We start from the raw sequence: 13,434 nt of genomic DNA, 5'->3' as shown, positions 1-13,434 counted from the left end.
AATATGGAGTGATGTGGCATTAAGTTAAAATAAAGGGGTTTTGGTGACTAAAATAAAGGGGTTCTAGTGACTATGGAATGGTAAAGGAAGAATGCAATAAATGAAAAAGGAATGAGATGACACTTAACCAAATCTTATAGATACGCTACGATTCAAGAATATTGTGCAAGCACGACATCAAGGAGAGGAAGTAAAGGTTCTTGCCCGAGCTATTATTAATAAATAAGAAGTCAGTACGAGACGTAAGTTAAGACAAAGGAAATAAACCAAGAAAGATTACGATGAATATTGATATGAGAATGGGCCAACGAGTAGTTAGTAATTGGTCAGGAATATCTCAGTTTTGGCTAAATAGGAGGTTACAGACGAGTCATCAGATTGTTTAAGATAAACATAGTAGAACCCAACATGGAGAATTCAATCTCGGAGAATATAATTATAATACTTGAGAAACATTCAAACAAGAGTCGAGTTAGTTAAACATACGTATGAATGTTACAGGGATAAAAGAAAGTGCCACTGGAAAGGCAATCAAAATATCCGTTCAGAAGCAACCATACAAGCACAAGGGCATGGAAGTAAGCAACTATAGAGGTTATTATAGGCTAGTAAAGACATCAAAAAGGTTCGTAATAAGCTCACAGCTTTACGAGAGTCAAGGGTTTGCCATAAGTACTACAATAAAAAACTAGCTGAGGAGATAAAAAAGAAGGCTTCAACCTAAGCACAACGACCTAAAGAGGAAATAGTCATGTAACAACAATCTCACAACTACATTGTAAGCATTCCAAAGGAAAGTGGCACCTACCTTGGCTAATGAATGGGAAGTTAGAGTTAAAGGTAATATTCGAGATCATATGAGTTGTATAAAAGCTCTGGCAAGTGTGGTCACTAAGATAATCTAAGTATGGACGCAACGAGGGGGCAAAAAGACCAGGAAAAGTAATAGCTTACATTGAAAGAAAGCTAAGATGGAATAAAAGAATTAAGCCTAGGGCATTGATAAAGGATTGAATTGTTAGAAGATTGTATCATAAATATTTCATAACGCCATAAAAGGCTAAGGTAATAACTGATACCATGAGCCACAGATCGGAAGATAGCTTAAGCCTACGTAAAGGCAGATCAAAAGGAAGAGGAAACTAAAGAATTACATCACCTAAGTAAATCAGGAGTCTGATTATTGGACCTAGAAAAATTATAGAAGTTGTGCTGGAGAACATGACAGAATCACTCTTAGTATCAGATGTTTAAGAGAAATAACACAACAACCATAATCTGTAATGGCTCTACAAGGAACCCAGTTAGAAGAAGTACCAGCCTCATAAGAAGTCAGTACGAAGTTCCCACCAAATTGTGTATGTACCAGAGGTGCGAGTATTATAATAGAGCTTCAAGTTATCGACGTGAATTACACCTAGGTGGAAGGGAGGTCGTGAGAGAGATAGAAGATACGATGTGAGATTGTAAGGTATGTAAGGTAAGGGTGAACAACGTATGACATACTCAAAGACAGAAGATCGTGAATAGTCCATACTTCGGATAGAAAGCTATAAGTATGGGGATTCAGTATCCAGAAATAATAGCAGCATCGTCATTAGCATATCTTCCAACCTATGGTCTAGGTATCAAAAAGCTTGACTAACAGAGTAAAGAAGAATTAGAGACAATGCGATGTCTCGTTTGATATTCCAAATGACATAAGGAAATCTATGATGTAGGCAAGTTGAAAGGTTGCAAGTAATATAAATAGAGATGTGTAGGTCAAAAGTTATTGTATGGTGAAGCGACAAGGTTCTAGAAGACAGGAGCAAGGATAAGAATATGCAAATGGGCAAGTAACAAAATTGATAATTAAGCCCATGAAAACAAGGCCAGCCATAAACATGGTTTAATAATATCCAATAGCGGAAAGTATAGATAAAATACGGAAATCCAACCCAACTCAGCCCTAACTGGGGTGTCACAAGTCACGAGCATCTCTAAGAATGAAATTTCCACATTACGGTCTAGAAATACATTGAACAAGAATAATGAATAACATAGAGAGACAGTGGTGCTGCGAACGCTAGCAGTCACCTCGCAAAAACCTCTACAACGCTGCCTTCACGCAGCTAATACCCACTACCGGGTGAATAAATACCTGCAACTGCACGCGAGGTGCAGGGAGTAAAGTGAGTACTCCAACTCAGTGAGTAATAAATATAAATAATGACTGAAGGTAAGAAAACATGTTAAGGCACACAACATTCTATACAGAAGCAGTGAAATCATTTAAAATAAAAATTCAGTGAAATATCATGTGAAATTTCTTTTGAACCAGTAAAACAGGTGTCACACCCCTTTTTTAACCAAACTTCACTAAACCCTCTTAATAAATAAAAGAATTTAGTAAAGCTTGAGAAGGGTTTTCAATTTGAAAAGTGACAAAATTGTGTTCAGAAGGATATAACTCAGAGTCGCCACCTAACATTTGATTTCGGTGTATTAGGTCACCGTTTTTTCTAAAAAATAATAATTTTTCGTTCAAAATACTTTGAACTCTAAAACTAAGTCTACACCAGAGATTAGGGTAAGGGGGCTCATTTGACTCGGGGAGAAGGTGTTAGGCATTCCCCGAGTCCCGTAACTAGTACGGTTGCATACTTGATCTTGTCGGCTTTCAAAATATTCAAATTGAGGTAAAGCACACAAAAATAAAATAAACACACAAGAGGCTCGAGGTCGTCCTTACCTAAATGAAAGAAAAATGAAAAGGAAAAGAAAAGAAAAATCCTAAGCTAACCTATGCTACGACTTCTCCACCATGTTCGCCAAGGCCTCCAAAATATTTACATTGTTCTTCGGGGCATACCCCGGATAATAATATATACAAAATTCACGGGGCATTCCTCGGATAAATTTAACTACGGGACCAACCTCTCGCCTCGAAACTAACAAAAATCCTAAGGCTTGCCTACCCAAGTATCAACGGCCTAAACATAATACTAATGATGTTAAAAGGCAATTAAATAAAAGTAGTAAGATGTTTAAGGTCCAATTTTTTCTCCATGTTCAATTTATTGTTCAATAGCAAATGTTTCTGTTTCAAATCAATAGAATACTCCCTTTTCTTACATCATTAAGGCAAAACACGCAATCAAATTTTGATTGTTCTAAAATCAAATAACAGTGCATGACTAAAATCAAATTAGCCACGAAATTCACATTAAGGCAAATGTTCTATTCAAAAGTCAAATAGTCAAATATCAATGAATTCACAGAATCATATCACCACACATAAGCTTTAAAGGAACAAAACTGGGAAAGAATTTTGACCTCAGTTTCGTGAAGTCGAATCAAACGGAAAGGACCTTGATAAGCGACGGATTGGCTAGAACTGGAACAGAATCTCAGACAGCCAGCTCGACGGGTTCAAGCCACCTCAAACGAACCTTGATCGGACTTCAACAAGGAACCAATAGAAACAGTCATTGACACTCAGTCGGAAAACTCGAAACTCGCCGGAAAAGGATGCTAAACGAGCTTTGGATTCTTTACTGTTTTCAGCCTTTATTTTTCGTTTTCTTTCTGATCATTTTTCTGTTCCTGTATGTGTGTGTGTGGCGAAGTGTTTAGGGTGGTGGTGGACGGACAGGTGAAGGGAGGTTTTTGGGGTTTGGGGCTTCTTTTTTGGAGAGGAAGATCTGAAGGCTGCTCGGCAGCGTGGAGCTTCTCCGTCGAGCGGTGGTGGTGAGAGTGGTGAAGAAGAGCTGGTGCGGCTGTTATGATGTTTTTTGAGAGGAGGAGCTGCTGCGCGGCTGGTGAGGGGTGGAAGAAAAAGGGTGCTGCTCGTTTTCCGGCGAAGGCTGCTGGTTGTAGATGAAGAAGAAGATGAAGGATCATGGGTCTTTTGGCTATGTACGGGGTCGAGGATGGGAGGCTAGGTTTTCCGGCGAGTTCAGGGGTGCGAGCGATTCTCTTTTACGTTCCAACAGCTGAAGGCTGGGCCTTCTTCATTTTTTTTTATTAAAAAAAAAATGGCAGATTGTCCTTCGATCCTCTGAAGAAGACGATGGGTTAGAGTTTTGCGGCTGGTCCCTTTTTTTTAGACTAGGAGTTAGACTTGGCTTAGGGTTTTTATAATTGGGTATTTTATATGAAGGTGGGAAGGGGTGATGGTCATTGGATTAAAAGGAAATAGATGGCTATGATTAAATCTTGCACATAAATGGGCTAATGGGTTGGGAAGAATGGGCTAAAAATAATTGGGTTTAAGTTAAAAAAAATGGACTCACACCTTTGGGCCTATAAATTTTCTTGTTGGACAAAGACGAACTCAAAAATCCTACCAAAATATTAATATACCATGAATAAAAATATACTAATTGATCTTAAACTAAAGATAAAAATATAAAAAAGCGATAAATACAATAAATAAAACTATTTTATGTTTTTTTTATGTCTTAGGACTAAAATTAAAAAGATTAAAATTATATTAAAATAAAGTCAAGTAAATATTTAAAAATATTAAAATACTAAAACTAACTTTAAAATTTGCGCGAGTCAAAAATTACGTGCTTACAACCGGTAATTTAGCAGTGAAATGACAAGTAGAAATCTGTCCCTCGGGCTCAACATCAAAACAACAAGTAGAAATCTGTCCCTCGGGCTCAACATCAAAACAACAAGTAGAAATCTGCCCATCGGGCTCAGTATTAAAATAACAAGTAAAAATCTGCCTCTCGGGCTCAGTATTAAAATAACAAGTAGAAATCTGCCCCTCGGGCTCAGTATCAAAATAATAATTAGAAATCTGCCCCTCGGGTTCAGTATCAAAATCATAAGTAGAAATCTGCCCCTCGGGCTCAGTATCTCAGAACAGTATCAGCCCCTCAGGCTCAGAACAGTATGAAGCAACCAGTCAATGAAATAAGAGCACATAATTGTTATGGCAGATAATGCAGATAAGGAATAAATGCATGAGTGCAATGCAATGCATATGATGGTACACTCTATGCATGAGTCAATGCAATGCATATGATGGTACTCTCTAGTACCCACTGCGGCATGCAGCCCGAGCCATCTATTTTATTTATCGTCGACGACGCTCACTGGGGGTGTGTACAGACTCCGGAGGGGCTCCTACAGCCCAAACGCAATATCAAGCCATCTCGTGACATCAAATCTAGGCCCTCGGCCTCATTTCAATATCAGTATAATCACCCAGGCTTTCGGCCTTCATATCAATGTAATCAACCAGGCCCTCAGCCTCAATATCAATGTAACACTGCTGCGGCACGCAGCCCGATCCATACTCAGTCCAGAAATCATCATAAGCCCCTTGGGCATTTGTAAAACAGTAGTTCTCAGCCCGAAATATCATTTAGAAATATCATTTAAGTTTTCAAATCTTAGAAAGATGGCTGAGTTTGCAAAATAGTATTTAAAACCTTGGACTGAGATCAAATGATATGCATGTATGCGAAAACAGTGATGTCAATCCCTGAAGGATTCAAATAATTGGCAAGAAACCCAAATATAACAATTAAATCCAAGTAAGGATGATTCTCAATTTAGTTCAAGTAGAAAACACGGTAAAAATATCTCTCGGGACAGACCAAGTCACAATCCCCAATGGTGCTCTACCCCACGCCGTTATCCGGCGTGTAAGTCACCTCAATATAGCGTTACGATGTGAAATTCCGGGGTTTCAAACCCTCAGGATATCATTTACATCAATTACTCACCTCGAACTAGCCCGGAAAGCTACTCTGCAACACGCTTGCCCTCTAGAATTCGTCCGAAGCTTCCAATCTAGTCATAATAATTCAATATACTCAATGCAAGTCGTAGGAATTAATACCATATGAATTTACACATTTTCATACAAGGTACACATACCATATGCTCGTCATAACAAGGGGATTCTTCACGAGTTAAAGTTAGCCATGCATACCTCAAATTCGCCCCTTAATAACACTACCATGATCCAATACACTTAAGCAACTTCAATCTACAATACAATATTAAATGAGACCAATATTAGTAACAAATTCCATAACTTATGCCATTTAGACATATTATCAAACACCTTGTAGGCATAGATATTTACATCTCATAACTATAGTATTGGTTCATCCAATCATCACCATTAACCAACAATTCATTCCACCATCATTCCCAACCAATTTATAACTTCCAACAACATATGTATGACCATCCATTCACACCCAACCAACAAATCCTATCAAATAATCACCTTTAAATCCCTACCATGGTCATGTATTTAAATTGGAAATTTATGTCTTCCAATAACCATACCATAAGTTGTAATACTTGATTCATACTCATAATTCCATAATAACTCCATATATGTAAGTCTAAGGTGTAGGATTACCTCTTGAAGACCAAATCTTGAAAGACAATTTTGGGGTGTTCTTGAGATTTTGAAGAAATCCTATGAAACCCAATCAAAATCATGTTGTAACTAGTGATTGAGAAGTGAAATCACCATGAAAACACATTTAAAAACTCACCTTAGGTGTGCAATTGGATGCCTTGGTCGAGTTGGGGGTGTAGAGAAAGCCCTAAGCTTGAGAAATGACTCAAATTCTCTTATTTACGGTCTTTAGGATATTTAAAACCTTCCAGGCGCGCGAGCTCGTGCGCCTGTTCGCGCGCGGGAGGCAGAATACTCAGCATAATGCGCGACTTCACGCTAATGTTCGCGCTAGAGATGCCTGCCCAGTAAAATGGTCATAACTTTCTGTATACACCTCCAAATGATGAACGGTTTATTGATTTGGAAACTAGACTCAAAGGGCTTTAATTTGATAGGCTATGCATCACACAACTTCTTATAGAACTGGAGATATGATCGTTAAAATTGAGGTCTTGTGCATACTCATTTGCAACTTTCATCTATAATGAAAATTTTCAATTTGGCTCGGACTTAAGCCTCTCCTTAGACCCCAAATCACCTATAATATGCCTCGTACACTTATTATCATATCCAATTGATATCCATTATATTAATATTCCTCGTTCGCAGACAAAGTAATATAATTAGCGCCCATCAACTTTCTTAATAGTGCTTAAGTACTTCAAAATTTTTCCGGGGTGTTACACAGAACAATTGCCATGATGGAAAGAAGAGCACAAAGTATTTAGAAGACATAAGTTACAAAAACGATAAGTGCACCAGTCAACATTCGAGGACGAATGTTCCAAAGGGGGAATACTGTTACACCCCAGGTTTTCGTGCGTGAAAGTACGCCATAAGTAAAATGATGAAAGTCTGAAAATGAGATATTATATTTCGCATTTTCGTACATTAAAACGTCGTCGTACAATAAAGCTTCGTCGTAAGATTAATCGACGCAAATTCGGGAATGAGATTTATTTTGGGTATTATAATGATTATGTTATTTCACAAGTGATTATTAAATTCATGAAGGTGAAAAGGGGAGCAAGTCTAAGAAAAAGAATTTTGTCAAAGTTTGACGTTTTGGGATAAAATATGGCCCAAGCTAAAATACTCGGTATTGATGGACTAGTATCATACAAGGTACCACGTGGCCATGATAGAGAGGTGTATAAGATATGATAAAAATGAGCAATATATAAAGTAATTTGAGATAATTCTTAATTATGGGGATTATTGGTTAGTGGGAGATTATCAAATTAATTAAATAATTTTTGTGGATAAGCTTAATCAAGACTTTTGGATAAGAATTAATACACTTTTCAAGAAAACACGTATCCATGTCTTATGAAAAGCACTACTGTATGTGTAAATACGTGTGCTCCCATTTAAAGTGACAAACTAATCCTATTCATTCCATTATATTTACAATCTATTCAATATCACATGCCCCTAAAATTAACATCATCTACTTCTTCTTTACTTCTTTTATACTACAATTCCATGGCAGCCTATATGGGCTTCAACGCCATACTAGCAAGTTACATATTTTGTAACACAATCTAGAATTTTATAATTGCAGCGTAAGACGCAATTCTAAGAGAACACAGTATAATATTTATCAAAAATATCGTACGGGTTTTTTCCTTCTTCGATACTCCGTTACGTAATTGTCGCAATTGACCTGTGTTAGAGGGATTGTCAAGAGAATCGACTCAGGTATGTTAAGGCTATCTCTTCTTTCTTTTGGCATGATCTATATGATACGAACGAAACGTGCAAATGCACAAATTCCATGAATGACTCTATTCATAGAAGTATTAGAAATATTTATGTTCTTGAATTTCCATGTGTCATAATATTTTATCATCTGTTCTTGGGTTTCAGAAAAATATGAATGTTGAAAAGATGTTACTTTATATATTGCTCAAGAGGCAAAGTGGTCTTATGACCTTTCGAATGATTTTATTGACGTACTTCTCATGCATTGCATTCATGTGCATTGACCCATGACCAGATGGCGTTATATACGCATATATATATAAATATATGTATATGGGATATGGGAAAAGGTTACTGCGTTATATACGCATCACCACCTGATCAGCTAGTATATGATGATGATGTTTCCCACAGTGGCTGAAATATAATTCAAACGGCGTTATATACGCATATATATGAATGTACTCAAACGACGTTATATACGCATATATATGTAAACATATATATATGGGATATGAGAAAGGTTATGGCGTTATATATGCACCACCACTTGATCAGCTGGTGTACAATGATGATTTTGCCCACAGTGGCCGGTATGATATAATGGAATACCCTCAGAGGCTGATGATGTTATAAAACATGTACCTATGCACGACATGACATTCATACGCACATGCATGACGCTAAAAGTAATTTATGATTTACAAAGTTATTCATACTTGCAGGTTGGGTCATGTACTTTATATTTCTTCCATGTCTCTAATGTACTTACTTATGTGCCTTACATACTCGGTACATTATTCGTACTGATGTCCCTTTTGCCTGGGGACGTTGTGTTTCATGCCCGCAGCTCCCGATAGACAGGTCGAGAGCCCTCCAAGTAGGCTATCAGCTCAGCAAAAGATGTTGGTGCACTCCATTTGCTTCGGAGTTGCTCGTTCGGTTAGTATAATTTAGACATGTATTGTTTGATATGGCGGGAATCTATCCCGACCTTTATTACATTTATGTATTCTTAGAGGCTTGTAGATATATGTCTTGACGTGAAAGATTGCACGGCCTTGTCGGCCTATGTTTTGAGTTTATAAAGGATCGTGTTGGCCTATTAGGCCCATATGTCATGTGTATATGATGATGCAATAAGAACGATACATTACGTTGGTACTCGGTTGAGTAAGGTACCAGGTGCCCATCGCGGCCCATCAGTTTGGGTCGTGACAATTTAAAATAGACTAAGCACAATAGTGTAACATCTTCACCTAAAGATTTGACTCACAAGTACCAAGTATTTTTCACAACCCGCTCACTTACTCTAATATAGAGGTGAACAACATTACATTTCCTTCATGAATCAAGTGCCCTAACACAACAAAAGAGAGTAGTGGAACACTAAAATTTAAGATCAATTAGGAACTTTAAATAGAAAGAATTCTCTCACTCTTAGAACAACATTCATATGCCACAAAAGATGAGCCATAGACTTGCCCGTAGTGTACTACTCTACTAATTTGAGCTCATCCAGTCAAGGATCAAGTATGACTTTAGTGGTTGTAATGTAGGTTGCAGGACGGGTAGGATACATTTAGATATAAGAGTGGCTACACCTCCCTAAGCACTTTAATACGTACACTTTAACATTCAAAACCTCATACTTATAGCAAACCATAACTCCACCTTCACTTCAATATACATTAACTCATACTTCTTTAAGCACAATTATATCAAGAGTTACCACTATCAAGGAATATTTGAACAACAATACAACTATTTTCCTTTTATTTTCTTTTTCCAATTCAAATGGCTCTTACTTTTTCAAAATATCGCACCTTTCTCCTTATTTCACTAGTTCCAAGCAAAAGCCAAACCAACCACCTCACACTTCAACTTTTACATAGTTCATACAATTTCAAGTGCTCATTAGAGGTGAAAAAGTTTAAACAGATGATCTTCAAATAAATGGGTAAGGCTTGAAATGTGGTTGCCAAAGAAACAAGATTACAGACTCAAAGGAGTTACTTAATATTCGTAATAATTAGGTGGGTAAAATATATAACTGGATCAACAAAGAAACGCCTATATCATTTTTCAAGACTGAATAAAACTACTATTTCTCTTTGCAAATACACGAGGCTAGTTCTAGATATCGAATGCAATGCACAGAATAACACAAAAACTTTGCACACACATAGCACATAACTCACTCAGGATTGGACTCATCAAGGCACTCTAGTCAAAGCAGTTATCATACAAATTAAGGTACTTATACAAGAGTCAAAAATTGAGTCTAAGCGTCACAACTAAAGCACTCACTATTCTCAAGGTATAATAAAGTTAAGAGATATAGCTTCAATTCACATTATAGCACAAGGTTTCCTACTACTAACTAAAAAAAATTAGCTACACCCGGTTCAAATAAAACCCTTGGAAAAAAACTACGGCCCAAAGAAAAACTAAGGGGGAATTAGTACATTACCTAACAAAAGAAAATCTTTTTGTCTTTTTCTTTTGACTTTAATTCCTCAAGAAACCTGTCGACATGATATACATCGTCGAGAAAAATTGAAATTTTTAAAAAATTTATGTTTTTGTTTTTTAATCTCTCTATTCTATAACCAACAAACTTAAAAACTAATACTAACATACATACAACATACAAATATATCCCCCACCACACACTTTAAATTGTGGCATGTCCCCATGACACACAATTAAAAAACATATGGTAGAGAAAACTTCCCTTAATATCTAGTCGGGTTCTGAATCAAAGTCGGGCTCTATTCTTCTTGCCGGAACCAGTGCACATATCCATGTAGATAGCTTCTTCTCAGCCTTCTTGGGATACACCCCACACTTATCTTCCTTAATCAATGGAGCTTTCTCCTTCAAACTCTTCACCTTCCACTCAACACGTCTAACTGGCTTCTCCTTTTTCACCCCCGTTTCTACATTTATCTCGAATGTTACAATCTCCTCACCCACTCTAAGCATGAGTCTTCTTTCACGTATATCTAATATAGCTTTATCCGTTGCTAAGAATGGTCTTCCTAAGATAAGGGGGACCTCCTTATTCTCCTCCATTTTTACCACTATAAAATCTACAGGTAATAAAAACTTATCTACCGCACTAAGACATATTCAACTATCCTTTCAGGTATCAAAGTTGTTTGGTCTGCTAGCTGCAAAGATATTGGTGCAGACCTTATCTCTCCAATCTTATTCTCCATCTTCCTGTAAATAGACAAAGGCATTAGATTAATTGAGGCACCAGAATCACATAAAGATTTAGCAAAGTTAAGAGTGCTTAAAGAGCAAGGTATAGTAAAATTCTCTGGATCTCCACACTTTTGTGGGAGTTTGTTTTGCAAGTTTGCACTGCAATGCTCTGTGATTTTGACCACTGAGGTCTCTTCTATCTTCCTCTTCTTTGTAAGGATCTCCTTCAAGAACTTTGTATAAGCTGGCATTTGGGAGAGCACTTTTGTGAATGGTAAATTTACATTGACCTGTTTCAGCACATCCAGATATCTCTCAAACTGCTTGTCCAGCTTTTCTCTATATAGCTTTTGGGGAAAAGGTAGAGCAAACATGTGCTTGCTCTCTTTATTCGATTCCTCCCTTCTTGAAGTTTCCTCCTTCTTCGTTTTCTCAGTCCCCTTCTTGTCTTTCTTCTTCTTATCAACTTCAATTTTCAGCTCCTCCCCACTTTTTTTTCCAGTACAACCTCTTTTTGGATTGGAGTGGGATTTTTCAACACTTGCCCACTTCTCAAGGTCACAACATTCACCTTTTCCTTGGAATTTCTCTCAGTATCGGCTGGCAGAGTACCTGGGATTCTGTCAAACAATACAGTGATAATTTTTCCCACTTGCTTCTCCAAGTTTCGCAACCCTGTGCCAAGTTCTTTGATAGCAGCACCATGAGCATCTAGCCTCCCATCCGTCTGGACAATAAAGGACTTCATCAGATCCTCTAGCCCTAGCTGATTGGATTGTTGAGATTGAAACTGTGGTCTTGGCTGATTCAAAAAAAAACTATGGCTCCCTGTCCCTGAAATCTGTGATTATTTTGTTGCCATGCATTTGCAGTACCCCCAGGTGAACTCCATGAAAAACCAGGGTGCTTTTGACCCATTGCGTTGAAGATATAATTATCCACTACATTCACTTCCTCCATTGAGGCTTGACACTCATGAGTAGGATGTCCTCTTCCACATATATCACAAGTTGCATGAGGCTCACTGTGTATTGAGACTAAGGTCAGCTTCCTTATTTCTGTGGCCATGCAATCAATTTGTACCTGCACAAATGTGTTAGAATCAACTTGGTGAACACCAATTGATCTTCTTCTTCAGCAATTTCAGAGGGCCACTGATTTGCATCTTTAGGTAACTCATCTAGCATTGTGACTCATCTATTTGTACCTGCATTGCTCAATATTCTACGTGAGGCCTATGTCAGTCCATCCAAAAAGTAATGGAGTTGCATCCAGAGTTCAATTCCGCTATGTTGACACTTTCTGACTGTCTCCTTAAAACTTTCCCATGCTTCAAACACAGTTTCAACCTCGTTCTGGCAGAAGTTATGGATTTCTCTTCTAAACTTGCCCGTCTTAGCTGATGAGAAATATTTGTCAAGAAATTTTCTGGTCATCTCATCCCATGTTCGAATCGATCCATTAGGCAAGCTTCGAAGCCAGTGCTTTGCATCATCTTTAAGTGTGAAGGGGAATGCCCTTAAGTAAGCTGCATCTTGTGAAACACCATTGTACTGAAATGTGTTCATTATCTCCTCGAAGTCCATTAGATGATTGTTTGGATCTTCGTTCATTTTTCCTCTAAAGACATAGCTGTTTTGAAGAGTTTGGAGCAACCCTTGCTTCAGCTCAAAATTATTAGCTGCAACTATAGGTGGTCTCACACTTGATAAGCCTTGGTTGTAGACCGATCTAGCATAATCTCCCAGTGGTCTCCCATCACCGGGAGCTATATTTCCGAACTGATCTGCAGCCAAAGATTAATTCTGAGCCATTCTCTAAGCCCTCTTCTCTTCATAGGCAATTTGTGCATCTCTTAGAGCTGCTTCCTCAGCATCCCGTGCAGCTTTTCTTGTTCCTGGGATGCCTCTCTTGCAGCCAAATCAACATTATTGACATCTCCAGGCATATTTTCTTTTGTTAAGGATTGCTCAACCTTCTCTGTATTCTCGGGGAGATTTCTTTCCTTCCTTAATTGTCGCAGTTGTTTCTCGATTTCTGGTTCGTATGGTTGCACTTCTTTCCTAGAAGATCGAGTTATGCACCAATCTAAA

At 37.8% G+C, this 13,434-nt stretch overlaps 1 protein-coding gene, 1 long non-coding RNA gene and 1 other non-coding gene across 3 annotated transcripts; 1 reads left to right on the top strand and 2 right to left on the bottom strand.

Moving 5' to 3' along the window:
* Nucleotides 1–1,825: 1,825 nt before the first annotated feature.
* Nucleotides 1,826–4,110, bottom strand: LOC104210570 (uncharacterized). Its single transcript, XR_706919.2, has 2 exons — nucleotides 3,319–4,110; nucleotides 1,826–2,149 (listed from the first exon to the last, which is right to left on the bottom strand). It is a non-coding gene; the product is annotated as an uncharacterized lncRNA (long non-coding RNA).
* A 7,134-nt stretch (nucleotides 4,111–11,244) lies between these two features.
* Nucleotides 11,245–12,954, bottom strand: LOC104210571 (uncharacterized). The gene is made up of 4 exons (XM_070164760.1): nucleotides 12,649–12,954; nucleotides 12,161–12,424; nucleotides 11,976–12,068; nucleotides 11,245–11,889 (listed from the first exon to the last, which is right to left on the bottom strand). The coding sequence occupies exons 1-4, from the start codon at nucleotides 12,952–12,954 to the stop codon at nucleotides 11,245–11,247; spliced, it is 1,308 nt and encodes a 435-aa protein (XP_070020861.1).
* LOC138884450 (small nucleolar RNA R71) lies at nucleotides 12,623–12,729 on the top strand. The gene has a single exon (XR_011404644.1). It is a non-coding gene; the product is annotated as a small nucleolar RNA R71 (small nucleolar RNA).
* Nucleotides 12,955–13,434: the final 480 nt, after the last annotated feature.

The sequence above is a fragment of the Nicotiana sylvestris genome, chromosome 12, assembly GCF_000393655.2.
Source record: "Nicotiana sylvestris chromosome 12, ASM39365v2, whole genome shotgun sequence".
NCBI lineage: Eukaryota > Viridiplantae > Streptophyta > Magnoliopsida > Solanales > Solanaceae > Nicotiana > Nicotiana sylvestris.
Note: the sequence above shows the minus strand (reverse complement) of the source record. Positions and strands in the feature narration are given on the sequence as shown.